Source organism: Gadus chalcogrammus, unplaced genomic scaffold, assembly GCF_026213295.1.
Source record: "Gadus chalcogrammus isolate NIFS_2021 unplaced genomic scaffold, NIFS_Gcha_1.0 GACHA105, whole genome shotgun sequence".
Taxonomy (NCBI): Eukaryota; Metazoa; Chordata; class Actinopteri; order Gadiformes; family Gadidae; genus Gadus; species Gadus chalcogrammus.
Genome location: NW_026613540.1, coordinates 4006 through 29069, shown reverse-complemented (window position 1 = coordinate 29069; position 25064 = coordinate 4006). Strand labels below are relative to the sequence as shown.

At 43.7% G+C, this 25064-nt stretch overlaps 3 protein-coding genes and 1 non-coding gene across 6 annotated transcripts; 3 read left to right on the top strand and 1 right to left on the bottom strand.

The window, feature by feature from the left end:
* The first annotated feature begins 268 nt into the window (after positions 1-268).
* Positions 269-18760, top strand: LOC130378841 (putative ATP-dependent DNA helicase Q1). Its single transcript, XM_056585449.1, has 2 exons — positions 269-499; positions 15257-18760. The coding sequence occupies exons 1-2, from the start codon at positions 415-417 to the stop codon at positions 16426-16428; spliced, it is 1257 nt and encodes a 418-aa protein (XP_056441424.1). The 5' UTR covers positions 269-414; the 3' UTR covers positions 16429-18760.
* LOC130378840 (uncharacterized) lies at positions 11993-15092 on the top strand. Its single transcript, XM_056585448.1, has 2 exons — positions 11993-14502; positions 14685-15092. Exon 1 carries the CDS (start codon positions 12039-12041, stop codon positions 14427-14429), a length of 2391 nt encoding a protein of 796 aa, XP_056441423.1. The 5' UTR covers positions 11993-12038; the 3' UTR covers positions 14430-14502; positions 14685-15092.
* LOC130378842 (uncharacterized) lies at positions 18720-21366 on the bottom strand. 3 transcript variants are annotated; one of them, XR_008894954.1, is made up of 5 exons: positions 20376-21366; positions 20159-20235; positions 19803-19980; positions 19558-19634; positions 18720-18893 (listed from the first exon to the last, which is right to left on the bottom strand). XR_008894954.1 is itself a non-coding variant. In XM_056585450.1 (4 exons), the coding sequence occupies exons 1-4, from the start codon at positions 20781-20783 to the stop codon at positions 19554-19556; spliced, it is 744 nt and encodes a 247-aa protein (XP_056441425.1). In that variant the 5' UTR covers positions 20784-21366; the 3' UTR covers positions 19377-19553. The 3 variants fall into 3 exon arrangements, 1 of the variants encoding a protein (XP_056441425.1); XR_008894953.1 differs by having other exon boundaries at positions 19558-19980; XM_056585450.1 differs by lacking the exon at positions 18720-18893 and having other exon boundaries at positions 19377-19634.
* A 310-nt stretch (positions 21367-21676) lies between these two features.
* On the top strand, positions 21677-21796 carry LOC130378847 (5S ribosomal RNA). Its single transcript, XR_008894956.1, has one exon. It is a non-coding gene; the product is annotated as a 5S ribosomal RNA (ribosomal RNA).
* The last annotated feature ends 3268 nt before the right edge of the window (positions 21797-25064 follow it).

Below are 25064 nucleotides of genomic sequence, written 5' to 3'. Positions count from 1 at the left end.
ATCTAAGTAGCTTGCAGTTGTCACCCTACCACTCCAATTTAAAACTGACGTTTACAAATATGCAACAATGGTCAGAAAAGTACTTGTGTTTTTTAATTTATATTTACCATTCAATATTGCAATCGCTGCGGTCAGTCCCATTGAAGAACACAGCAGCGTGGCTTGGAACTATACAGGCTTACATGAACCACGTGACCACCCTGCCGGCGAGATCAGAGAGTGTCGCAACTCTTCTCTCTCTATGGCTCTGGCAGCATCTTTAGACAGATGAGGAAGCCGGAGCCATTGGGTCATAGGCCACGCCCACTGGATACAAACGCAGCGCGGGAGTCAGATGAGGTCAGGAACATATGGCCGTCCCGTTGCTAGAACACGGCAGCGCCAAACATTTCACTGCTTCCTCAACTTGGGCCAATGAAGAGCTGGACTTGCTCAACGTCTGAAAATCAAGTCTGGATCAGTACCAACTCTCCTCGGCTCAGCTACAAACCTCGAAAAAGTAAGTTAACTAACGCCATATCATTGTGTTGCTTTACTGTATATGGTTACCTTGTTAAACTGTATTTTACCGGCCACTGGACTGCAGTAGTTCTAGCGTTTTACTGATGAGGAGATTGACCTGTTCAACTCATCCTAAATACATATGGTGTGTTAGATTTCAGCTTATTTCTAAACTGTTCGGACAGACTCTGCGTTGTGTATTTTCAGTCGTAGTAGTAATTCTTGAAGTCGAAATCAAAGCAGCTTGACAGGTTGGATCAGAGGGTTGAATAGATGGTTTATTCCAGGATGTAATACAGCGAGATACAGACTTAGGTTGAATAATCTATAGTGGACCCATTGAGGAGCCGTTTGATGACTTGTTCCTTGGCTGTCAAACCCTCTTCTCGTCGAACCAAAGGGTTGGGGCGAGTATTATACAAAAAGGGGATACATGAATAACACGTGAACAGACGCACTCTCAGGCTCAGCCTTGATAAGGTATCTGGCCCTGGCTATGTCCCGGAGGACCAGGTCGGTTCAACCTTTTTGAAACATAACAATGGCAGAATGTTGGGGATAACACCTTGTATCAATATGAGAGGCCCTGGCCTGTTCCTAGACTAGAAATGTGAACCATAGAGAGACACTAAAATACACCAACATTCTACATTCCTCCCTCTTGATCATACTAAACATAGTTTAAAGATCACCCACAAAATGAGAATTCAGTGTATTTTCTGGTGACCCATTAATAATTAACTAAATCAATGAAAGAAAGCATAAAAGGCAATAGACAAGTAAATTCAAATCATACACAAGTAAACCAGGTGTAGGCCACTATAATAAAGAAAATAACAAACTCATTAGGTTACTCATGATTAAACCAAAACATAAAAAAATTAAAGAATCAAGAAAGTCGACTGTCCAGACACCTCCCTCTGCTTGGCGCAACAACATCACAGACAATACTGCATGACTCAGTTGGTTTTGAGTAGCAGTTGCAACAGAGTTCTTTTCAAGTTCTTGGCCACCGCAGGTGTGATGGGGGATGAGGATGAAAGTTCGTAGTAGGGCGTCAGGACAAACACAGACACAGTTCAGTTCAAGGACTCATCCCAAGGACACAACAAGTGTCCGTGTCTCCTGGATCTCCCAGGTACGATGAAACATGAAACAAAGAAAAAGTGCAGTATCAGTCATGGGGGAGGCATTGTCACAGCCTCAAACAGTACAAAAAATAAATCGCTTGATTCGAAAATGGTTATATCAGTTATCAGTAATCAGTCATCATAGTTCTCAATAAACCTTGTGTGAATGAATGAATGAGTGAACCTTTGTTCAAAAATAAAACAAAACAAATAAAATGTTCTAGAGCTGAGCAGTTGTGTCAAGAAGGAACCAACATGAATTCTCACTTAAATAGGCGATAAAGGTGACAAAAGTCCTAGCATCTTTCGAAGACTAACCTCTCGTGAAAATAAAGGAATGAAAATAACAAACACTCAAACACTCCCTACTCTTCACCCCGTATCAGTCAGTTTGCGTGCCAAATCTAACGAGTGTCATTCCAAGTCGGTGTTATTGTTGGTTTCCGACATTGAATCGCATATGCGGCTGAGTTCTTCAGCACTCTGCGCTTGTAATTTCTTCAATCGTTCCCTCATTTTGTTTGAGCGGTCCCGGTGCATCTTTCGAGGGGCCTTACATTCTCTATGCCCGTCGGACTGAATGAATCGTTCTCTATCCCTGTTGGACTGGGGGAATCTTTCTCGGTCCCTGGCTATTTCCTTCTTCTCATCTGTGGTCTTCATGTGTGGTTGTATGTTGTCATCAAATCCTCCATTGAGTGACTCATTCTTAGTCACTGCTCCAGACCTCTCCGCGGGGGGTTGTTGTACCTGGGGGTTCGGATGTAGACATTGTTGTGGAAGAAAGGAATGTGGTGGGACAGGGGTGAATTGGGGAAATTGTTGTGGGGTCTGGGTCGCATCATAATTAGCATAGTCAGGTGGGGCAGATGGATTTCCCTTCTGTGGCACGTGGGGGGTACTGCAGATGACCGGGTACTCGCCTATAAAGCTGTTGACGTCTGAAAGAACACTGTGTCTCGACTCCTGTAAACCACCAGGGAAGATGTATTCCCCATCTGGGCCACACAATGGCAGTTTGGGGTACATGCGACCATAGACTCCCAAAGCTCCTCCTCCGTTGCCTTGGTCACCCCCCCTTGGGGGCCCTGAGTCGAGGGGGCGGGCCGCTATCAGTCCTTCTCTGACTAGCGTCTGGTGTAGGTCTCTCTCCCGAGTCAATTCATCCTTTAACAAACGAATTTCATCGGCAAGCAGTTTGATTTGCTCTCTTGTCTTTCCCAGAGCATCTTCATAGTGAGCAGTTGTCTTTTCCAATTCATCTCTCTTTTTGTTGCTGACATGCTTGATAAAGTAGCGCTTACACTGAGACAATAGTAACAACCCAACTGGTTCACTTCGTCTAGTCTTCTTGACCCAGTCTTTGAAAACCATCCAGATCGATTCCTTTGGCCAGCGTTTAGTTTGGGGGTCCATCGTTATCTCATATGTTATGCGAAGTTTATCTTCGGTTCCTTGCAAATCATGTCTGTCGTTGAAGAATCTAGACAGAGTCTCGCTAATTGAATAAATATCAATCTCTCTAACCTCCACTTCAAAAGAATCTTGTTCTTTTCGTTCGGATGCATTGGGACTTTGATTGCTATCTTTTTCCTCCTCCTCTTCCTTCTTCCTGCCTTTACCTTTCGGCATTTTTTCTATCTTTTTCTATCTGTAAAGTAACTAAAACTTGCGACCAATCGCTGCTTAGAAAGAAACAAATAGACGCCTCCCACGGAGCTCGGTATGCCAACAACAGATGATGGCACACTTTTTCCTTCTTCAATATAAAACAATCTATGTGATTCCTCGGCGGGGATCAAAAACAATATCTGATTCCTCGGCGGGGATCAAAACAACATAGCACAAACAAAAACTCTAGCGATTCATGTAACCTCACCAGTAATTCAATACAAATACAGTTTCACTCCTTGTCCAACAAGTCGTAAAACAAAAGCCTGAGCAAACCAGACGTCTTAAGTTATATTCAGGACACGTATCAACATTGACAAACTAGCAAAGATGAACAAATCACTTGAATGACATGCTATTACAATATTCTAGGACTCAATCCCAGCTCAAAGGCCTTATTCAACAAACAATATTCTAGGACTCAATCCCAGACCAAAGGCCTTATTCAACAAACAATCAATATTCTAGGACTCAATCCCAGACCAAAGGCCTTATTCAACAAACACATTTAATAGTTTCATATGGCGTATATTCAGTGATTATTAAGCAACATAGCACAAACTCTTAATCACTAATACAGGTCCTCACTTCGTCAAGCTCTTAATGACACAACTTCATTCCTCAGCAAATGTAGTGCAGCCTAATAGTAAAACAAATAATAATAATCACAGTTATGTGTGTGTAGATTATTTTAAGATTACTTTCTTGTTCTTTTCTCTTGGTCGAGAGTGTGGAATGAGATTCAGTCACCGTTGATTCCCACGTGGTGCATAGAGATGCGCTGGTTCAGCCGCGTTGTGGATGCGGGTCCCTCAGCAGGGCAGGCGTTGATCAGACGTCTTCCCAGGCAGGGCGCGCGCTCTTCTCGGTCACAGGGCAATCTTCAGAGGCAATCGTCTTCTCACTCCTCTCTCTTCAAGACGGTGTCACGGCACCAAATGTTAGATTTCAGCTTATTTCTAAACTGTTCGGACAGACTCTGCGTTGTGTATTTTCAGTCGTAGTAGTAATTCTTGAAGTCGAAATCAAAGCAGCTTGACAGGTTGGATCAGAGGGTTGAATAGATGGTTTATTCCAGGATGTAATACAGCGAGATACAGACTTAGGTTGAATAATCTATAGTGGACCCATTGAGGAGCCGTTTGATGACTTGTTCCTTGGCTGTCGAACCCTCTTCTCGTCGAACCAAAGGGTTGGGGCGAGTATTATACAAAAAGGGGATACATGAATAACACGTGAACAGACGCACTCTCAGGCTCAGCCTTGATAAGGTATATGTCCCGGAGGACCAGGTCGGTTCAACCTTTTTGAAACATAACAATGGCAGAATGTTGGGGATAACACCTTGTATCAATATGAGAGGCCCTGGCCTGTTCCTAGACTAGAAATGTGAACCATAGAGAGATACTAAAATACACCAACATTCTACAGGTGCGTTCCTGGGAACCCGTGTTTTCGCACCCTTCTACCCTCTTGTACTCCCAGTTATATCTGGTTATTTACGGGCATAGAAGTGTACCTGGAACGCACTATTATAGGCATGTTTTCCCCTTCACACCTGATTCAAATCAAATGGTTATTAGCCGATTTCTGCAGAGTTTGATGTCATGGTATTGAGTTGATGAGATGAACTATAAAATATGTAAACAAATCAAGGATGCAGGGCTGGCGCTCGGCATAGGCGAGCTAGGCGCCTAGGGCATGGTTTCTCAACGGGGGCGGTACCGCCCCCTGGGGGGCGTTGGCACAACCTAGGGGGGCGCTGGGAACGTGATTCCATTTTTGGGGGGAGATTTAAAAAATTATTTTTAGCCTATTTTCATTTATTGTTTTCTAACCCCTCTACCGACTCAGCTACTTTTTACTGTCTATGCGCAGTGGAACAGTGATAATACAGCGCTGTTCGGTCCTGCACACGCCGGGACTCCCGTTACATCAGCTATAGTAACGCTGATAAACATAACCCAAGTTTGCGGGTGAACAGGTCAATAACCAACACAATCAAACATGGCCGATAGCAAGAAAAAAATATCACATTTTGTTTCATAGCCCGTTTTCCTTCTTCCTCTTGTTCAGTTCCAGCTGCTCTGAGCGTAGTCTCCATAAAAAGGCTGTTGCATTTCAAATACAAAATATATAGGCCTCATTAGGCCTTTGCTTGCAATCTGTTTTCGTGGAGTCCGCGTTGCCCGGGCCGTGGTGCCCGTGGTTCCCGGGCCATTCATTCATTCGTTCACGGGGCATGGCGGGAGTCGCGGGAGACGTGGGAGTGGTCGCAGTGCCCAAGGTCACGGTGCCCAGGCCGCAGGGTGCCGCGGCCGGGGCACGACGGGAGACGTGGCGGTCGGGAGTCGCGGGAGTGGCCGCACCGCGGTCACGGTGAATGAATGTTCAATCCAGCCATTTCTTCCTCAACACTTCATTCTTGGTCTCTCTCTTTTTCTCTCTCTCTCTCTCTCTCCTCTCTCTCTCTCTCTCTCTCTCTCTCTCTCTCTCCTCTCTCTCTCTCTCTCTCTCTCTCTGTTGAATTGCATGTCATGAAGATTCATTAATATTTTTATTTTTTGCACCAAAACCGACTCAGAGGGCATTCACTGCTATTAGTGACCAACGCAAAATCAATGAAAAACGATGCATTGATAACTTTAAGCAATATAACACAAGTGTGAGTGGAGTGTTAGTTTATTTTTATTTTATTTTTTTCACACACACACACACACACACACACACACACCACACACACACACACACACACACACACACACACACACACACACACACACACACACACACACACACACACACACAACCAGATAATATAAATGTATAAACCCCACAAGAGGGAAATTCAGTTGTTCCAGCAGTTCAAGAGTCAAAAGAGCAAAAGAAAGATAAAGTGAGGAATAGACCCTTTGACAGCCAACGTCATCAAATAGTTGCGTGCGCATGCCGGCAACAGAAGTGGTGTTGTTTCCCAGTCGTTCTGACTCACACACGAGGTAGCAACTGACTAGCAAGAGTTTAAAAGTGGATCAAAAAAAGTTTCCAGCATCAAAATGTCTGGTTGTTGCGTATATGGTTGTCAGAATCGATATTCCACCGGCGGACTAAAGTTGTATAGGATTCCGACAGCATCACAACCATTTAAGAGCAACCGGCGGCGTCTGTGGCTGCAGGCGATTAAACGTGTTGACTGGAATGAGGACATAATACAAAATTCTGATTTCACCACATAAAACTCAGAGTCTTTGTCATGGTATTTGACGTTCTGTACATGACCACAGACAACGTATTCATAAGCATCATCCAGTGACTTATAGGCTCGTAATTTCTGTGGTGTACAAGCTCGGTTTCTCTATTAAATACGTAAGGGATAATGTATAGAACGCCGGTCATTATCGAGAAAATAAGCCCCGACAGGGCGAACAGGACACCGACGCGCAGCGGAGGTGTCCTGTTCGCCATGAAGGGGCTTATAAAAATAATTCACCGCCGGAAGTTGTGAAGTGCCCATGCAAGTGAACGGAATGTTGAAAAGGACCTGTGTAATAAGTATATATATATCTGGCCACTGTATATTCGGCCACTTGCTGACGTCTTCAACCCACTCATTAATAGTACACGGATCTGGAAGTCGGACACCATTGTCAAAGTCAACTTGTTGAAGTAAAATTCGCGATCTTGTGTTGATAATTCCCTCGCATAGCTTGACAAGCTGTTGATCTCTGCCATACTTCTGTTGCCGGACTGCGCGCGCATGCGTTCTACGTCATCATTGTGTAGTAAAAGGGTCTATACAAAATATGAAATGCTAAATAGATTAAAGAATTAAGTAAGGAATAATCACCGAGAGGCCGGGCAATAAACAGTTTGATATGCCCGGCTCGTGGACGGCTTATTTAATTAAAAAAAAAAAAAAAATTTTAGGTCAGGGGGGCGTTTGCTCAAAAAAGGTTGAGAACCACTGGTCTAAACTAGCCTGGCTCCGCCCGCCTAAGTACTTCCGCTCAGTTTGAATTTCCCTTCAGTACTAGGTCTGGACTAGCCTGGCTCCGCCCGCCTAAGTACTTCCGCTCAATTTGAATTTCCCTTCAGTACTAGGTCTGGACCTGCTGTATGTAATTTGGTTTTCTGGGGCCGCCACAGCGGCGCCCAATCAGCGAACAGAGGGCGTGTCTGAGAACAATGACAATGGCGTGTTGTCAACGATTAGACCAGGCCCCCAGGGCCAGGATAGGCGCATACTTCCGCAATCCACCAGTGCTCAGTGGCCAAGCCTGGTATTGCAGCTGTTTAAGCTGGCTGTGGACGGGGGTCCGTCATTTCATGTGGCCCAGAAGTAGATATCGCCGTCCACTCCAATACAAGTGGGGAACAGGATTGTGTCTCCGCAAAAAATGTCTGGATATCAATCAAAGGCTCATAATTATATTTCTACCCTGTTCTACATTTTTTTTAGTTTTTTCTTTAAAACGCCTCCTCAAGCGTTTTATTAGCAGTTTATGTTGGGTGGGCAGCTGAAAGGAGTCGTACTGAAACAAACGGCTCCTTGCTATGGACCTATTTTGAAGTGCAACGGCTTCCGAATTAAAATTAAATTCCGAATTAACTTCCATTAACTTCCAAAGTCTGAGATTTGTCCTTTTACTTAACATGAATGGCGTTGAACACGGATATATAACACACATATCATTGAAATAGCTGTAACACGCACGGACGTATGATTACCTGAATGATTATGGGAGACCTACGTAATTTTCATAATATTATTAATTGTCTGATATTAACATTTCAGTTGCGTTGGTAGGTATTTCATTTTCATTTGCTTGTTAGCTATGTATGACAGGGTTATGGTTAGCTATGTATGACAGTTGACAATGTTGGTGTATTACAATTCATTATTTGGGTAGGCTACTCCAACTTCGTTGCTGGTCGATATGTAACATTTACTTTTATATAAATTATTGATTGCATTTTTCGTAAATAGTTAGTTCGAAGGAATCTGTTTCTAAGCAATAACATTGAACTGAATTTTTTAGGCCTACATACGTTTACTATGTTACTATGGTATTATATGGAGCAATCTTACATATTTATGAAGTTTCCAGATCAATAAAGTTCTATCTCTTTTTATTTGAACTGCCTGTATGTCCTCTTGATTATAATATTACAGTGTGTACCTTGGTTATCAGCTATCATAGAATGGTGTCCAAATGGCTGCATGTGTAAGAAATAGGATTTGAACCAAGTGTTACAATAAAAAAAGCTAGATATAGAGTGGGTGACTTTATCAGTATACTCAATCGAGATGGCCACAATAATAACCGCTCTTAGATGGGTTGTAGATACTAAGTTTTATAACAGATAATTCAATACGTGAAGATTTGGTGATAGAGGTAAAGCATCTTCTTTTAAATATTATAAGCCTTGGTTTAGTTATTCAGTTCTGTTGGATTCTAGCCCACCATGGAATATATGGCAATGAAATTGCTGATAAATTAGCTAAAAGATACTAACCTAATTAGAAGAATTTAACCTTAAGTATATATATTTTTTATTTTTTATTTTTATTTTTTAATTATTTTGTTAGTTTGTTTTAATTTTGTTATTTTGTTTCGTTAGTTTGGTTTTTTCTTTGAATTTATTTTTATGATTTAAAGTATCATTTGCCAACGTCCTTGTCACAAACTCCTGTGTAGCAGTCCAGTAGGTGGCGGTATATGGGGAAAAACTATGATCCGCCACTAAACTAGAAGAAGAAGAAGATCTCTGCATCCGGTACGTCACGGACTAGGTCACGTGTCTTGGCCCCATAACGCGGAAGCAAATCGCTCCTGTATGTTGCCCTGCGCCACTGAGCAGTTTGTATAGGGAATGAATGGGCGGCCATTTCTTTCGTCTGTGGTCCATCCTTATTATGTCCATTGATTAGACCCAGCTTCGAAAGTTGACTGCATACATCATCTCTGGCCTTACTATAAAATATTGATTTACAATGTGCAATTTTTCCCTGATAAATTAAATTCGACGAACAAAACCTGCAGCTGTCGTTGACGGACATTTTGTGCAGACGCGCAAGGTGTTTTTGGTTTGTGTACAACCTGCGCGTGATTCCCGGCGCATGACATACGTCACAACCAAACGTTAGCGATTGGTTATGGCAGATCCAGAGTGGCACTGGGCAGATCCAATCATTTTAAACTTCAACAGACACCCGCCTTCAAGTGAGTTAACGTTGTCAATTGATTAGGTCCAGACTCTCTGTACAAATGAAATTAAATGAAGTGAAGTCGGAGAGTCTGTAGAACCAGCGAGGTCTGGACCTGCTGTATGTAATTTGGTTTTCTGGGGCCGCCACAGCGGCGCCCAATCAGCGAACAGAGGGCGTGTCTGAGAACAATGACGATAAAGTCGTGCGCCAGTTTGAGTTGTTGTTGTAGGTCGGTAGTCAGAAGGCAATGGGAGAACGATGTGAGCGAAGCTATTCGGTCTGTTGTGGCAACGGCTGCCGAATATTGAGAAGTTAAAGCCGGAGCAAGAACAAGCTTTGTTGAGTTTTGTTGGTGGCCATGATGTGGTGGCGCTTCTCCCCACGGGGTTCAGGAAAGTTTGATTTTCCAGCTGGCTCCGTTATTGGTGAAGGAGTTGGGTAGGCGAATGCTGCGATGCTAAGCCGATAGTTATTGTAGTCTCCCCTCTCGTTGCACTAATGGAGGACCAAGTGAAGGAGGCAGAACAGTTGGGAGTTCGTGCTGGGCAGCTCGGCGTGCATGATGACCGTGACATTTTGGATGGAAGCTTGAGTCTGGTGTTCGGCAGCCCCGAGTCCTGGCTGCTGAACAACAAATGGCGACGAATGCTAGCCTCAACCATATACCAGGACAACCTCATTGGTATCGTCGTAGATGAGGTCCACGTTACGTACAAATGGTAAGTAAGCACTAAATATGGTTAAACAACATAAATAGGGCTGTGTTGCATACTTCAATGCTTAGGTTAAACAACGTGAGTAGTTCTGTTCTTCCATACTCGATAGCTTAGGCTAATGTTGTACTCCATTTTGTTTCACTCAGGGGCGAGGCTTCCAAAGGCGAGTCGGCATTCCGAGAGAGTTTTGCCAAGCTCGGAGAGCTAAGATCTATAGCCAAGGAGGGTGAGTTGAATGCACTGCCCTTTGTTGCTCCTACCTTACATGTTGTGAAATATCTCATTTGAATGCTATAGTATCGTCAATATTCTGTGTATGGATAATATCTGTTGCAAGGATTAGTTACTGTAATGAAACAGAATTGTGTGATTAAGTGCATTCATGTTCATAGTGCTGTTCATTAAGTCCTCCCTGCAATAGTATATTTGTTGCGTGTGGCCATAACTCATTCAATCACTGTGCTGTGCCTAAACCCCCATGTCTTTGCTTTCCCATCAGGCTGACACACCTGCAGCAAATTTGAGATCCCCACGCCCAATTACCAGCCTGCTGCATAAAGCCAGCAAGTCAGTTGCTTGAGGAGAACAGACCCGGCAACACCTTTGTCCCACAGTGCGAGTTGTTAAATAGCCTTTTCTTTCTGTAATCTTTGATCTAGGCCTGGGGATGGCCGGCGGTCCTACTTTTCCGTTTAGTTCTTAGTTTATGATTTGGTTTGGTCAGGCAGGGAGGGGGGCCAGCCTCGACGTCCCTATAGGGGGTGGCCTGGTCCCCCCTCCATTTTGCTGAGTTTGTCCGGCATCCTCAGGTCCCTTTTGGTTTGCAGTCTTCTTTATTTGGTAAAGTATTCATACTGCATTTCAGCTATGGTTTCATTTGGTTAATAAAACCCGTTAAAACATCTTATTTCATGGTGTCCTTCCTTTATGTTGGGGTCTCCAATTCGAGCCACTGGGTATCTTATTCAGTTATGTGGAGGCCGTAACATAATGGGGGCTCGTCCGAACATTATTATTTTTTCTCTTTCCCTAACTTTAATTGAAATTTGGTAAATTTTGTGGGTGTGCACATTTGGAATTTTGAAGGTTTGGATTTATTTTGTCCACCTTAATTAATTAAATTGATTAGTCTATCTTTTGTTTGCAAGATATATCGGTACTTTATTTCAGTATTAGTTATAGGTAATCTTTACTGAGTTTCTGGTTTGTCATTTGCGTTGGTAGACCTTAATTTGGGCACACCCCTTATTAGGACACCATTTAGGTAATGCTGTGTTGGGCAGTGTTTGTCATTGCTGGTCTGTCTCATCGGGCGTTGGCTTTTTTGCCTTATTTGTATTTGTACAAGCGTTAAGGTGGTGGCTGTTTGCCTTAAAACCTGTATTGCTTTTGCAATTTTTGATGCGCTTGTTTCTTTTTCGCTTTGCGATATTTTTTTCAGTACAAATAACTTAGTGGCCATAGTTCAGGATGGAGTTTATTTTGGAAGAGTTTGTTAAGCAGCCTTCGCTTGAGGTGTTTCATAAATGCACTAAAGATAATTTGACTTCTATTGCTGATCATTATAGCATCATAGTCTCGAAGACAAAAGCAAAAAAGCGATAAAACATGAATTATGGACTGCATTGCTTGAGGAAGGCATGTTGCCTGACCCTGGCATGGCCCTTTCGTCAACAAAACAGGCCTTCCCTGATCAAAGCATTAGAAGGTTGGAATTGGAGTTAGAGCTGCGGCGGCTAGAGTTGCAGGACAAAAAGTGAGAGGGAGGCAGCAGCCAGGCTTAAAGAGCAGGAGGTCAGGTTTAAACAAATGGAATTGGAAGAGCAGACTAAACGGGAAATACGCCTAAAAGAGCTAGAGCTAAACCAGGCCCCTCCCCCACGACATGGCAGTGGTGCACAAGCTGATTTTGACGTTAACAAGTGCATCCGTATGATTCCTCCATTTAATGGTAAAGATGTTGATAAATACTTCATTCTGTTCGAGCGCACGGCTGACACTTTGAAATGGCCCAAAAATGTTTGGCCGTTACTTTTGCAATGTGTGTTTACTGGGAAAGCCCAGGAGGCATATACATCGTTGTCACCAGCTGACAGTCTTGACTATGACAAAGTCAAGGCTGCCGTGCTTAGGGCATTTGAATTGGTGCCTGAAGCCTATAGGCAAAAGTTTCGCCGGTATAAGAAGTTAGACGATCACACCTTTTCTGAGTTTGGTCGGGAGAAAGAGGCTCTGTTTGACCGCTGGTGTCATGCATCTAAGGTAGCGGTGTTCGAACAGTTACGTGAGCTCATCCTGCTAGAAGAGTTTAAGAACTGTTTATCAGATAGGCTGGCAACCTATATTAATGAGCAAAAAGCTTTGACACTGGCAGCTGCAACTGTCTTTGCGGATGAGTATGTGCTCACCCACAGGGACAGTTTTGAGAGGACTCCTGTGTCGGAGCATAGTTCTTACTCATCATGGCGCAAATCTAGCTCTTCTCACTCAGACAATGTTCCAGTAGGAACCTATGTTCCATTTATTAAGCGGGAGGGTGAAGAGAAGCTTGAAAAGTCAGACAGTGGGGAGGGTGTGAAGGAGAGGCCAACTTGCAGTTATTGTAAGAAAATAGGTCACACCATTAACAAATGCTTTACTCTTAAGAACAAGTCTCAACCACCGAAATCTGTTGTGTTAATTAAAAGTGAGTCTTTGATTTCAGTTTCAACAGAGCCGGTGCGCACTCCTGACCCTGAATTCCAGCCCTTTTTAATGAAGGGTTTTGTCTCTTTGACAGAGGGGGACTCTAAGCTACCAGTTAATATCATCAGGGACACTGCGTCCAACCAATCTGTAATCTTGGAGCATGTGTTGCCATTTTCAGATATATCTGCTGTTGAGTCAGATGTGCTCGTTAGAGGGTTTGATATGCGAGATGTGGGCCTGCCGCTTCATAACATCTATCTTGAGTCAGATTTGATCAAGGGGTGCGTTAAGGTGGGGGTCTGTGCGCAACTCCCAATCGAGGGGGTGACTCTGCTCTTGGGTAATGATTTGGCTGGTGGTAAAATGCTCATTAATCCAGAGGTAATTGCTGTTCCTCTGCCAGAAAACTCTGACGATTTGGCATTGAAATTTCCCATAGTGTTTTCTGTCTGTGCCGTGACGCGGGCAATGGCCGAGCGTCAAAAACTGGAGGCTGAGGTGGAACTGTCCGACAGTTTTCTGGTTGACTGTTCAGTTTCCCCAACCGCCTCTCCAGAGGTCCCTGCCCGTTCCGTTTTGCCTCAACTTGACTCAAAGGTTTGCATGTCACGTGAGCAGCTAGTTGCCGATCAAAAGCGGGACGTATCACTAGCTCCTCTCTTTGAATGTGTGATTTCAGGAGAGGCGTTAGATGATATGTCAACAGGGTTTTTCCTAAAAGGTAACGTGCTCATGCGTAGGTGGACACCTCCAAAGTTAGGTGGCGATGATAGTTGGGGGGTGGTGGAACAGATCGTTATTCCTCGAACATATCGAAGTGAGATTTTGAAACTAGCACATGATAATCCACTTTCTGGTCACCTAGGAATTAATAAGACTTTTGATCGTATCTTGCGGTACTCTTTCTGGCCAGGGCTAAAAGGTGACGTGCGTCACCATTGTAAAACTTGTCATGTTTGCCAGGTTGCTAAAACCCAAGCCATCCCTCCATATCCACTTTATCCAATTCCTGCTATTGGTGAACCGTTTGAGCGTGTTGCACAGGGCAAAATGAAGAGATGGTTTGACAAGGGTGCCAGAAGCAGGAGTTTTCGTCCCGGTGATAAAGTGCTGGTTCTATTGCCTGTTCCTGGCTCTTCTCTGCAGGCGCGTTATAGCGGCCCTTACCTAGTCAAGAGGAAGGTGGGTGATCGAGACTACATCATCGACACCCCTGAACGTCGACGGCGTAGTAGGCTGTGTCATATTAATATGTTGAAGCCTTATTTTGACAGGGAGTCTCAGTCTGTTTCCACCCCTTCTGATGGTCCAGTGGTCAGTGGGGCACTGGAGCTGTCCAGTGTGGGAATTGCTGATGGTGACAAGGTAACTCTGGCGCTGTCTAGCAACGCCAGTGTTCCTCCCCCTGAATCTCAGGATGACCAAGAGGATATTGTAGGGATGTCCAGTGATGTATGCTTTCTAATCTTCATTGTTGTCTTCCAAATTTGGTTCAGTCTCTTGTTTTTCTGAACCAGATGCGGAACACAAACCGAAGGTTAATGAGGCGGTCAAAATTCTTGCAGTATTTCAATGTGGAGGTCAGGTATGTCCGTGGAAAGGATAATGTCCTGGCCGACACATTGTCACGCTCTTTTTCTGATGAGTGAATGACCTCACGTTGCACTCCCGGTATTCGCCATCATAGGGTGGGGGTGTTGCGTGTGGCCATAACTCATTCAATCACTGTGCTGTGCCTAAACCCCCATGTCTTTGCTTTCCCATCAGGCTGACACACCTGCAGCAAATTTGAGATCCCCACGCCCAATTACCAGCCTGCTGCATAAAGCCAGCAAGTCAGTTGCTTGAGGAGAACAGACCCGGCAACACCTTTGTCCCACAGTGCGAGTTGTTAAATAGCCTTTTCTTTCTGTAATCTTTGATCAAGGCCTGGGGATGGCCGGCGGTCCTACTTTTCCGTTTAGTTCTTAATTTATGATTTGGTTTGGTCAGGCAGGGAGGGGGGCCAGCCTCGACGTCCCTATAGGGGGTGGCCTGGTCCCCCCTCCATTTTGCTGAGTTTGTCCGGCATCCCCAGGTCCCCTTTGGTTTGCAGTCTTCTTTATTTGTTAAAGTATTCATACTGCATTTCAGCTATGGTTTCATTTGGTTAATAAAACCCGTTAAAACATCTTATTTCATGGTGTCCTTCCTTTATGTTGGGGTCTCCAATTCGAGCCACTGGGTATCTTATTCAGTTATGTGGAGGCCGTAACAATATTAAACAAACACTTGACAACTTGTTGGGTATGTTATAAAATGGGGCATGTGTTTATCTTGTCATATTTCTACTCTCCCAGGTACACCTGTTTTGGCACTGACTGCCTCCGCTGACATCAAGTCAAGAAGCAGAGTCATCAGACTACTCCATATGGACAATGCTGTTCAAATCATCGCTAGTCCCAACAAGACAAACATCCGTCTTGGCTTGTGCAAGGTGCCCACTCATCACATGAACTGCCTAGACTGGATAGTGCAACATGCCAAAGACGAGGGCTCAGCAATGCTACCGATATTAATTTACTGCCAAAGCCTTAAATCAGTGGGGAGAGAGAGACATGCCTGGGTGGGCTGTGATCCGGACTGTAGAAGTGAGAACCTACTGATTGGCATGTTCCACAGCAAAACCCTCCCCCAAAACAAGCAGAGAGTGTTGGCTTCTCTGAGGGGGGAAGGGAATTGCCGGATAGTTGTTTCAACAACAGCTTTGGGGATGGGGTTGCATTTTGCTAATGTTTCACACGTGGTAATGTACGGGGCTCCAGGTGACCTAGAGGCCATTTTACAACAGGCGGGCAGGGCTGGAAGGCATGGTCAGCCATCACATGCCATCCTCTACAACACCGGGCAGTACTTCAAGGTGGATGAAGAGGTAAAGAAACTGCTTGCTGTTGGAAAAACCACATGTTTCAGGAAATCTCTCCATGCACATTTTGAAGCAGAACCCAGCCATGTAGAGCCAGGCCATCTCTGTTGTACATACTGTCAGACTGTTTGCGCTTGTTCATCTGGCACATGTACAGAACCCATGCCCAATTATGAACAGATTGAAGCTGAACCAACTCATCAGAGATCTAGGCATGTGGATGCAAATGACAAGTCTTTAATTGCAGATTTGCTGAATGACTACAGAGATAGTTTGATCAATTCATCCAATCCACTGTACACCTCACATGCAGCCTGCACTGGATTCAGTCAGCAACTGGTGGATGCAGTATTGACCCACTGTCAATACATATTTGACCTGGCATACATTAGTGCTAACCTTCCTGTGTTTAGATTGGACCATGCAAAGGAGATTTTAATTATCATCAGTGATGTTTTTGGGGATATTGATGGGGATCTGCAATATGATTCAGAGAGGTATTTAACTGACCCAGATCTCTATTTCAGTAACTACTTCGACAATGTTGATGATGATGTTGAAGATACACTCACGAGCCATGTCAGTAGCTCTGAGTCTGAACAGTGAATTCTGTGATGCTTGTGATGTACAGAACACTTCAAACCCCTTTGTGTACTTGTGCAGGAACATGATTGGTGTCAGTTGTATATTGTTTTGTATGTGTTTGGTTGGTATTTGTGCAATTCTACAAAACTAAATAAAAGTGTACAAAACACATACTTGTAAGACCCTAATTAAGTTATAATAGAAACGAGACGTACTATGAAAAAGTGTTTTTTTTTTTACTAATTCAACCAAAAAGTACTTGCATAACAATATGAACTATTTACACATTCATACAAATAGGCCTTCTATAAAAGCTTCAAATGAAATAGTCTGGCAGGACAAGGCTAGGACCATTACAGACCAGGTAGGTAATTGATTAAAGAACAACAGTCCTCCAGTCTTTCAGCCTGCAACGCATCCATCGCCACACGTCATTATAGTTTAGCTTGGACAGAATGTTTGTGTTAAATTTAGGGAATGCAGAGAAGTGTCTTCCCGGTTGCTGGTTGAAAACCTCAGTGTTCCTTAATACCTGAAGCACCATTAAAATGTTGTTTTTTAGATCTGCATGGTGGATGCCACTGGGCCGGGATAGCTGCAGCTCTCCGTCTGTTGTATCCATCAGGGTTTTTAATAAACCAACAGACCTGCTGACCCTGTCAGCTGTTTTCTCTGCCAGGTTGGTGCCTTTATTCCTCAAAAAAGATTTCAGGAAGTTGTTGAGGTGCTCGAGGTGCAGATCAAGAGGAACATTTTTCCCTTTCCCGCCGCTACTATTCCAGAATCGGTTCCAGGTTACATCATGTTTAACCCTAAGGGGACATTGTTGCATTGATTTGTACAGTCAAGAGGAAAGTGCTGTAGGCATAATTAGTGTGCCCGTAAGCCTTGTAAATCAGTAGTGCCACCTTGTACAGCCTTATCAAGCGCTCCCCATCTCCCTCTTTCACTGCATCCAACATATCGAATAGCAGAAATCCAAAGCTAAGCCTGGCCTCAGTATGCTGTTTTTTGTGGTCAATCAGACCAGAGGAAGCCGGCTCAACAACTGGCATAGATGCCACCACAAAACTGTGGACTTTCTCTTCGTGGGTCTCTCTGGCTTTTCGATAAATGAAAACTTTCTTGCAACCTGGCTCACGACAAGGGAGCTTCTCCTTCTCAGTGCGTTGGGCTGTTGCCGCTTCAGTAACGCCAGCTGTCAGGTCAGCAATGTCTGTAGACATTAAAAACTTGTCAACGACCTCTGCCACAGAGTCATGGAGCCAGGTCCTCTTCTGTTCTGCAGAGCCTTGCTGGATGTGGTCTGGTACTAAGCCGTCTGGAGTAGCTGTGAGAAAACAAAAAAGAAATATATCTATAAAAATTGTATTCATACATTGTACCTTATGCCAAGAAAAGGTAATGTTTGATTCCTTGATTTTAATCCTTTCAACACAATGTAGCAGATACAGACCTGTGACATCATCCAAATGAAAATGTTCCATTGCTGCCACAAGGAAAAGTGCTGTCGTGTCAATCTGCACAAACTGTTTGTAAGCGTTGTACGCAGCATGTGGGCCTTTCTTCGCATTGCTGCACCTGTAAATCACATAGCAGTTATTTAAATGGCTGCATAAAACATCTGCTTGTGAGATTATATTCATAGTTCATAAATTCATGATGGTGTGTGTTTGTTAGTAGTACCAATCAGTGTTGGGCAAGTTACTTCAAAAGAGTAATGCATTATTTATTACTTGTTACTGTCATTTCAAAGTAATTAGTTACATTGCAATATTACTGTCTTTGAATTGTACGGCATTACACTACTTTTACCAAAATAACAGGAAATATGGATTTGTTGTTCTCAATAGATCTTCCTGTGTTCAATGCAGCTCATTGCACAGCAGGAGGTGATGTGGTATGGCATAATGACTGAGCTAGGCTTAAGGCTAACAAAAGTACAATATAATGGTCGCAGTTATGGCTCATGGTACAATACATTTCATAATAGAAATATTGTAACTTTAGGTATTCATATAAATCAATAGAGCTAGAGCCTACTAGGGAAGATGGAAAAAAAAAAAACACATTGAGCCCCCTTTTCTACTACAACCAGGTTGTAGTCTTTTCGCTCTGTTCTAGCCCTACTGTTGATATGGAGAACCAAGCTAAAAGACTACAACCAGCCTCCCTGGACTGGATTTTTTTCTCCTCTGTGAATCTCGCAGTGTTGGCGAATTTGTATAAAAACACACAAGTTAATTTCGGGTTTAAAACGTATTTCTGGGTTAGTCGGGTTAGGGTTAGCCAAGTAAAATATTACCTTTTTTTGTTGGGAGTAACGCGTTACTTTTGTAACGCGTTACTCCCAACACTGGTACCAATGACCCACTTTTCCCTTAAATCCCCAATGGAAAGCAGCCGAATTCATGGTGGCTGTGCTTTCTTGGTAACATGCACACAGTTCATAAGTCCACGCCAACTTCATGGTTGGCGAAGATACTCTTTAGGGGAAGAAATGTAGAGAGAAAAGAATTATACAATAAGATACATACACAGTAATGAATGTCAATCTGACATTAATCTGAAAACACATGGGCTGCATCCGAATACTTAGTACATACTATTTCTGTCCAGTGTCTACTACTTGACAATACTACACTTGACTGTGTAGTACGGTCTACAGCTATGCGTAGAACGCCTCCGAACTCTTCCGAACATCGCCGAAACTCCACCGGAAGTTTGGAGATGATGTATCTCCCCTCAGATGCCGGCAAAATTACCTTGATACGTTACCTGTTTTCCGTCTTGTCATCGTTGCTTTTAAATTTAAAATGTCTCTTTTTACTTAATTACTTACTTTACTATTTTACTCTTTTTAATGTCTCTTTTTTTCGCCGCTTTCTACGACGTCTTTCTGGTGGTGACGAGTCAGCCATCTTTTCTTCGTTCATTACTAGACTCCTGTTGCATTGTGGGATAGCGTAGTGTGGTCCGTGGTTCACTTTGGCGGTAGTACGCATTCGGAAACGTCTTCCGTACTACAGAATGCATACTAAGTATTCGGACGCGCTATATTTTTCGCATACTACAAAATGCATACTATATAGTATCCAAGTATGAGTATTCGGATGCAGCCATGGTTTCTGATGTTTAGTGATTGATTACCTCAAGAGATTCATGTTGGCGTTGAGTGTGCCATGGTCTTTGGCAGATTCTTCACTAAAGAAGATCTGATGATATATCTGTAATGCATATCAAAAACATCATGTTTGAACCACTTAGAAAACATCATTACTTCTCTATGCCTTGGAAGGCAGTGTATTGTAATCATAAAAAAATCAACATTATGTGCTTTTTGTAAATATAAATTGTGTATCAGGGTGCATGTAGTTAATGATTACAATACCGACCTCAAAGAGTTTTCGAATTGCGTGCCAGTCTTCATATTTGACACAGAGGCCTTCCAGGCGGTCCTCCTCCGTCTCCCCATCAGCAAACGCCAACTGGATATTCCGGGAATTGGCCTCTGTCAGTCTGTCACCCCCGATCAAAATCTTTTCAAGCCCATCAGGACATCTTGGCACATACCTAGAGAGGACTTACAGTTAGAATATCAATTTAAACACAATCGGTCCATTTCTCTTACATGGGTTTAGACTATTCTCAGACTTGATTTCCCCTAGCGCTTTCAGCCAATGGTCTAATTCATGTATGGGAAACTGTCCCAGGGTACACAAAGTAATGATTGATCTTGCATGATATTTACTCCTTTTGAAGGTGCTGGAGCACATCCACCAGGTCGGCAGTTTGTGTTTCGTCCTTGAATAGAAGTCCAAGTGGATACTACAAAAGTGTAATATTACAATTATGTGTCAGTGTGTGAAACACTTAAAGCATGAATAAGTGCATTACATCTGCAACTTGCACTGTGAATTTACAAATGTATTTGTTTCATTTGATATTTAAAAGGACATGAAACTTACATGAGTGGATGGCTGGGCCATTTCTTCAGAGAACTGGTGGGGGATATGTTGAACAACCACACTGGAGAGGGTCTTGAATGATTCCAAATAAGCTGTCAGGATTCGGCTCCCCAAAACAACGAATTCCTGACGCATACTGGCTTGTGTGTCTGGTCCAGGAAGTGAATTCCCGAGATCATAGTCAATCAAAGAATTTGTCGGTTTCAACTTGTCAAGGTGTAGTGAGTTGATTCTGTTGATGACACACATGTGGTGGATCCAGTGAATTGACTTGTTGGTCTGGCTGGTGGACTGATGATGCGTCTGAACGTAAAAGTCCAGGTTGTCGAATATGATGGAATATGTTTGAGGTGCAGGTGAGGTTGGAAGTGCTGAGGCAGACAATGGAGCAACACCCAAATCGGCCATGTCCAAGTCTGACAATGTACTGAATGTAAAGTCATCAGCGGCGTCCACCTCCTTGCTTGGTTGAACAGTGGTCTCTGTGGTAGTGAAGAAATAAATACAATTTATTTATTTCCAGCCCAGGGCACACATGCCCGGGCTGGCCTGGCGCCCAGAGGGCCCCCACTCTCCACGGCCTCCAGTACAAGACCGAGGCACAGACACCTCCCCAGGTAGGCCTCATAAGCCTGCTGTCTATTAAAGGTCACTGAGGGTCACACAGACACACACAGAGCACCAAACACTGCCCTGTGTATTGTATTAAGTCACTGACAGGCCCAGAGGCACAGACACCTCCCAGGTAGGCCTCATAAGCCTGCTCTCTGTTAAAGGTCACTGAGGGTCACACAGACACACACAGAGCTCCCAGCACTGCCCTGTGTATTGTATTAAGTCACAGCAAGGCCCAATGGCTCACACTCGTCCCCCTTTAGGCCCCAGAAGCCTGCCTGCTATTGGAGGTCACTGAGGGTCCCACAGACATACACAGAGCTCCCAGCACTGCCCTGTGTATTGTATTAAGTCACAGCAAGCCCCAATGGCTCACACTTCTCTCCCTTTAGGCCCCAAAGCCTGCCTGCTATTAAAGGTCACTGAGGGTCCCACAGACACACACAGAGCTCCCAGCACTGCCCAGCACTAACACTAACCCTAACCCTAGCCCACAGACACACACAGAGCTCCCAGCACTGCCCAGCACTAACCCTCACCCTAACCCTAACCCACAGACACACACACAGAGCTCCCAGCACTGCCCAGCACTAACCCTCACCCTAACCCTAACCCCCAGCACTGCCCTAACCCCCAGCACTGCCCACACCTGAGCTTCATGAGGCTGACTTTCACAGGTAGCAATTGCTTACGGCCATACCACCCTGAACACGCCCGATCTCGTCAGATCTTGGAAGCTAAGCAGGGTCGGGCCTGGTTAGTACTTGAATGGGAGACCTCCTCAGAAGCCCAGGTTGCTGTAAGTAGTGGCGGGTGTCACCAAAAGAAAAAAAAAAGCACGCCCAATCTTGTCCGATCTCGGAAGCTAAGCAGTGTCGGGCCTGGTTAGTACTTGGATGTGAGACCGCCTGGGAATATCAGGTGCTGCAAGCATTTTGGCTCTGCCTCCTAGTGGGCCCCTGCTGCCCGCAGCACTCAGCACAATTCAGCCTGTTCAAGTGCAGGCTGCAGTGGTGCTCTCCATGGTCCTGAAGTCACACAGACACCGGTGACTCCCAGTCTGCCTTATATATATATATATTCACCTGTCATCGAATGACTAAATGTTAACTTGGTGTATTATTGCCGTGCCATGTAAACCGAAGTCCGGAGGTTGTAGCTTGATAGCATTATCAATCGCTAGCATGCTCGCTAATAATAGTTAACTGGTAAGTCCTAATGTAATATATTATCCGTTCAGATACCATCATATGAGTCTGTGTGGCATGCTAGCAAGCTTCGCAATCAAAACGTATTTTATTTATCTGTGTATATAAAAGTATTACTGGCGTTTTTAATAGCTGAATAGTCAGGGGCACAGGAGAGACGTTCCCTCCAGGGCCGATGTTCTCTCGGGGTAACACCCTTAACTTTGACAGGCAGTGGGTCTGCTTATAGGTCGGAATGAATCGGACACGATTATTGACGGGCTGGGTACTTTATTCGTAGTTCCAGTGACTTAACAGTACACACAACCGGACTCGTTCGTTCACTAAACTGACATGCGCAATCGCTCGCTCTCCTTGCTTGTCCGCTCACTCGCTGAAGTCAACACACGCTGCCATTCTCACGCACACACATACGAGAGCGTAGTGTGTACTGAATGCATCGTGATGATGACACACTTCTTATATTGACACGACACCGGCTTCCTCTATCTTCTTCGCCACCTTTTTTTAATAAATCGCCGTTTCTCGTTTTCCGACGGCGACAACCATAGATATATATATTAACTAGATGCCTAATACTGTGGCGTCTAGAACGTTACCATAGCCGGTCATCTTACCACAGTCAGCTGCTCACTCATACATTGTGTTGGTAGTGGTACATTTACTTTTTAAATAACAATAACTTGCTAAATTTTCAACTGATTTACAAACGGTTTGGTTTATTACAAACGTTATTAACGTGGTTATGATATTGTACATATTTTAGAACATTATTCTGTTTTTCATGATTCTATCAAAAGTATGCAGAGTCATAACTACATCTCTGATGTTTATAATGAACCAAACCGGTTGAAAATCGGTGGAAAATTGAGCAAGTTGTGGTTATTTAAAAAGTACATGTAGGCCTACCACTACCAACACAATGTTATGGGTGAGCAGCTTACTCTGGGAAGATGGCCGCCAGTGGTGACGTTCGACTCCATTGGCCAGCAGCGTGGACGAGGCATCTATTTAATATTTATATATATGGCGACAACATCATGACTATCTCCTTATGCTTCCGGCTCTCAGATATTTTGAAATATTTTTTAATAGCCTGAATAACACAATTATTTGTCTTATATATTTGTATTGTTAGTCTATGCATTGTTATTTATTTTTCTTTGTTTCCCTCTTTTTCTGGGTTGCAGTAACTTACAAGAGGTCCCCACTTGGACTTGTAGGATTCACTGCAAGCAATATACAAGTAAAAGTGAAATGAAAGTGCACCGTGTGTGAATAGGGAACCACCCTTCACAATCTCTCAAGTTTGCCAACTCGATACAACACTAGCTTCCCATGTACCTATGGAAAATGAGCATATAGATGGTAGTGTAGATGGCAATGATGAAGTTGAATCAGATTATGTACAAATGGAAAATGATCATACAGATGGTAGTGTAGCTGGAAGTGATGGAGATGAATCTGATTCTCACTCTGACAGTGATGAGCATCAACCTAGTCAGGATCTGCTTATAAGGAGCCTAAGATATTGGGCAACATCCTACTCCATCAGTCTGGTTGCTTTGTCTGCTCTGCTGTCCATCTTAAAGCTATTTCACCCTAGGCTTCCTAAAAATGGAAGAACTCTGCTTGGAACACAATCTCATGTTGCAACCACTCAAATGCAAGGTGGCGAGTACTTTCATTTTGGATTGGTGCAAGGAATACTTTCACGATTGAAATGTCTGAGTTTACCAGTGAACCTCACAACTCTTACTTTACAGTTCAACATAGATGGTCTCCCCCTCTTTAAGAGTTCAAGACTTCAATTCTGGCCTATACTTGCAATCCTGAAATGTGATTACACTAAGTCCCCATTTATTGTCGGCATATTTTGTGGTTTAAGCAAGCCAAAGTGTTTTGTTGAGTATCTGAAGCAATTTGTTAGGGACCTTAAAAATGTACTGGCTAATGGCATTATTCATAAGGGTAAGCTATTGAATGTAGAGGTTTCCTCATTTGTGTGTGATGCTCCCGCCAGAACCTATGTTAAGAATGTTAAGTCACATAATAGGTATTCAGGATACGACAAGTGTGATCAAGAGGGTGTGTGGAAGAACAAAATGACGTATCCTGAAACAGATGTCAGGCTGAGGACTAGGGATGGGAATTGATAAGAATTTCACGATTCCGATTCCGATTCGATTCTGCTTATCGATCCGATTCTTTATCGATTCTCTTATCGATTCTCATTGGGAGAAAATAAGTATAAATGTGTTTGTTTGCATTACATCTCTTTAATATCTGATCAGAAGTGCTTCTAGTATTAGGAAATTGTACATTTTCAAATCAATTGGTCTAGACGAAAAAATATATGTTTCGCTTTTTAAGCCCAAATGCCATCATTATGTGCCATACAACTAAAAACACAGACTGAAAACAGCCAAGTAAGAGCTTGTGCCTTTTGGAATTCTAAGTGCTCATTTGCATTCAACTTGTAACAAAATTAAACTGACATAAACAAAATGAAGCATTGATTAGACAGAGATTTATTAGATGGGCCTACCTAATGGCGCGTTTCCACTGCAGGGTGCGGAACGGATCGGATAGGTGCGGGTCAGGTCGCGTTTCCACCGCCAAAAGTGGGCGTGACCCGGACTTTGCCGTACCCGTTCCGGCCCCATTCTCGGGACTCCTCCGTTGCGGTACCCAAAACGAGACCAGACGCCTGAAAGGGTCCCGTGAAATTCTAGCTACACCCCCCCTCCGTTGATTGGTCGACAGAATCGTCACTTCCGGGTGACGCAGGGATAAAACAAACAAACAGTAGCCTCGAGGTATTATTCTTTACAATTAACATGTCGCGTAAAAAGCTTGCTTGGGC

What these genes read in the sequence shown, in the direction of transcription:
- LOC130378840 (XM_056585448.1), top strand. Translation starts at nt 12,039, where the DNA reads ATGGAATTGGAAGAGCAGACTAAACGGGAAATACGCCTAAAAGAGCTA.
- LOC130378841 (XM_056585449.1), top strand. Translation starts at nt 415, where the DNA reads ATGAAGAGCTGGACTTGCTCAACGTCTGAAAATCAAGTCTGGATCAGT. An exon ending in CAGCTACAAACCTCGAAAAA is followed by an intron (nt 500 to 15,256) that starts GTAAGTTAACTA and finishes CTACTCTCCCAG; the next exon opens with GTACACCTGTTTTGGCACTG.
- LOC130378842 (XM_056585450.1), bottom strand. Translation starts at nt 20,783, where the DNA reads ATGGCCGATTTGGGTGTTGCTCCATTGTCTGCCTCAGCACTTCCAACC. An exon ending in CTCCAGCACCTTCAAAAGGA is followed by an intron (nt 19,981 to 20,158) that starts GTAAATATCATG and finishes AGTCCTCTCTAG; the next exon opens with GTATGTGCCAAGATGTCCTG. An exon ending in CAATTCGAAAACTCTTTGAG is followed by an intron (nt 19,635 to 19,802) that starts GTCGGTATTGTA and finishes TATGCATTACAG; the next exon opens with ATATATCATCAGATCTTCTT.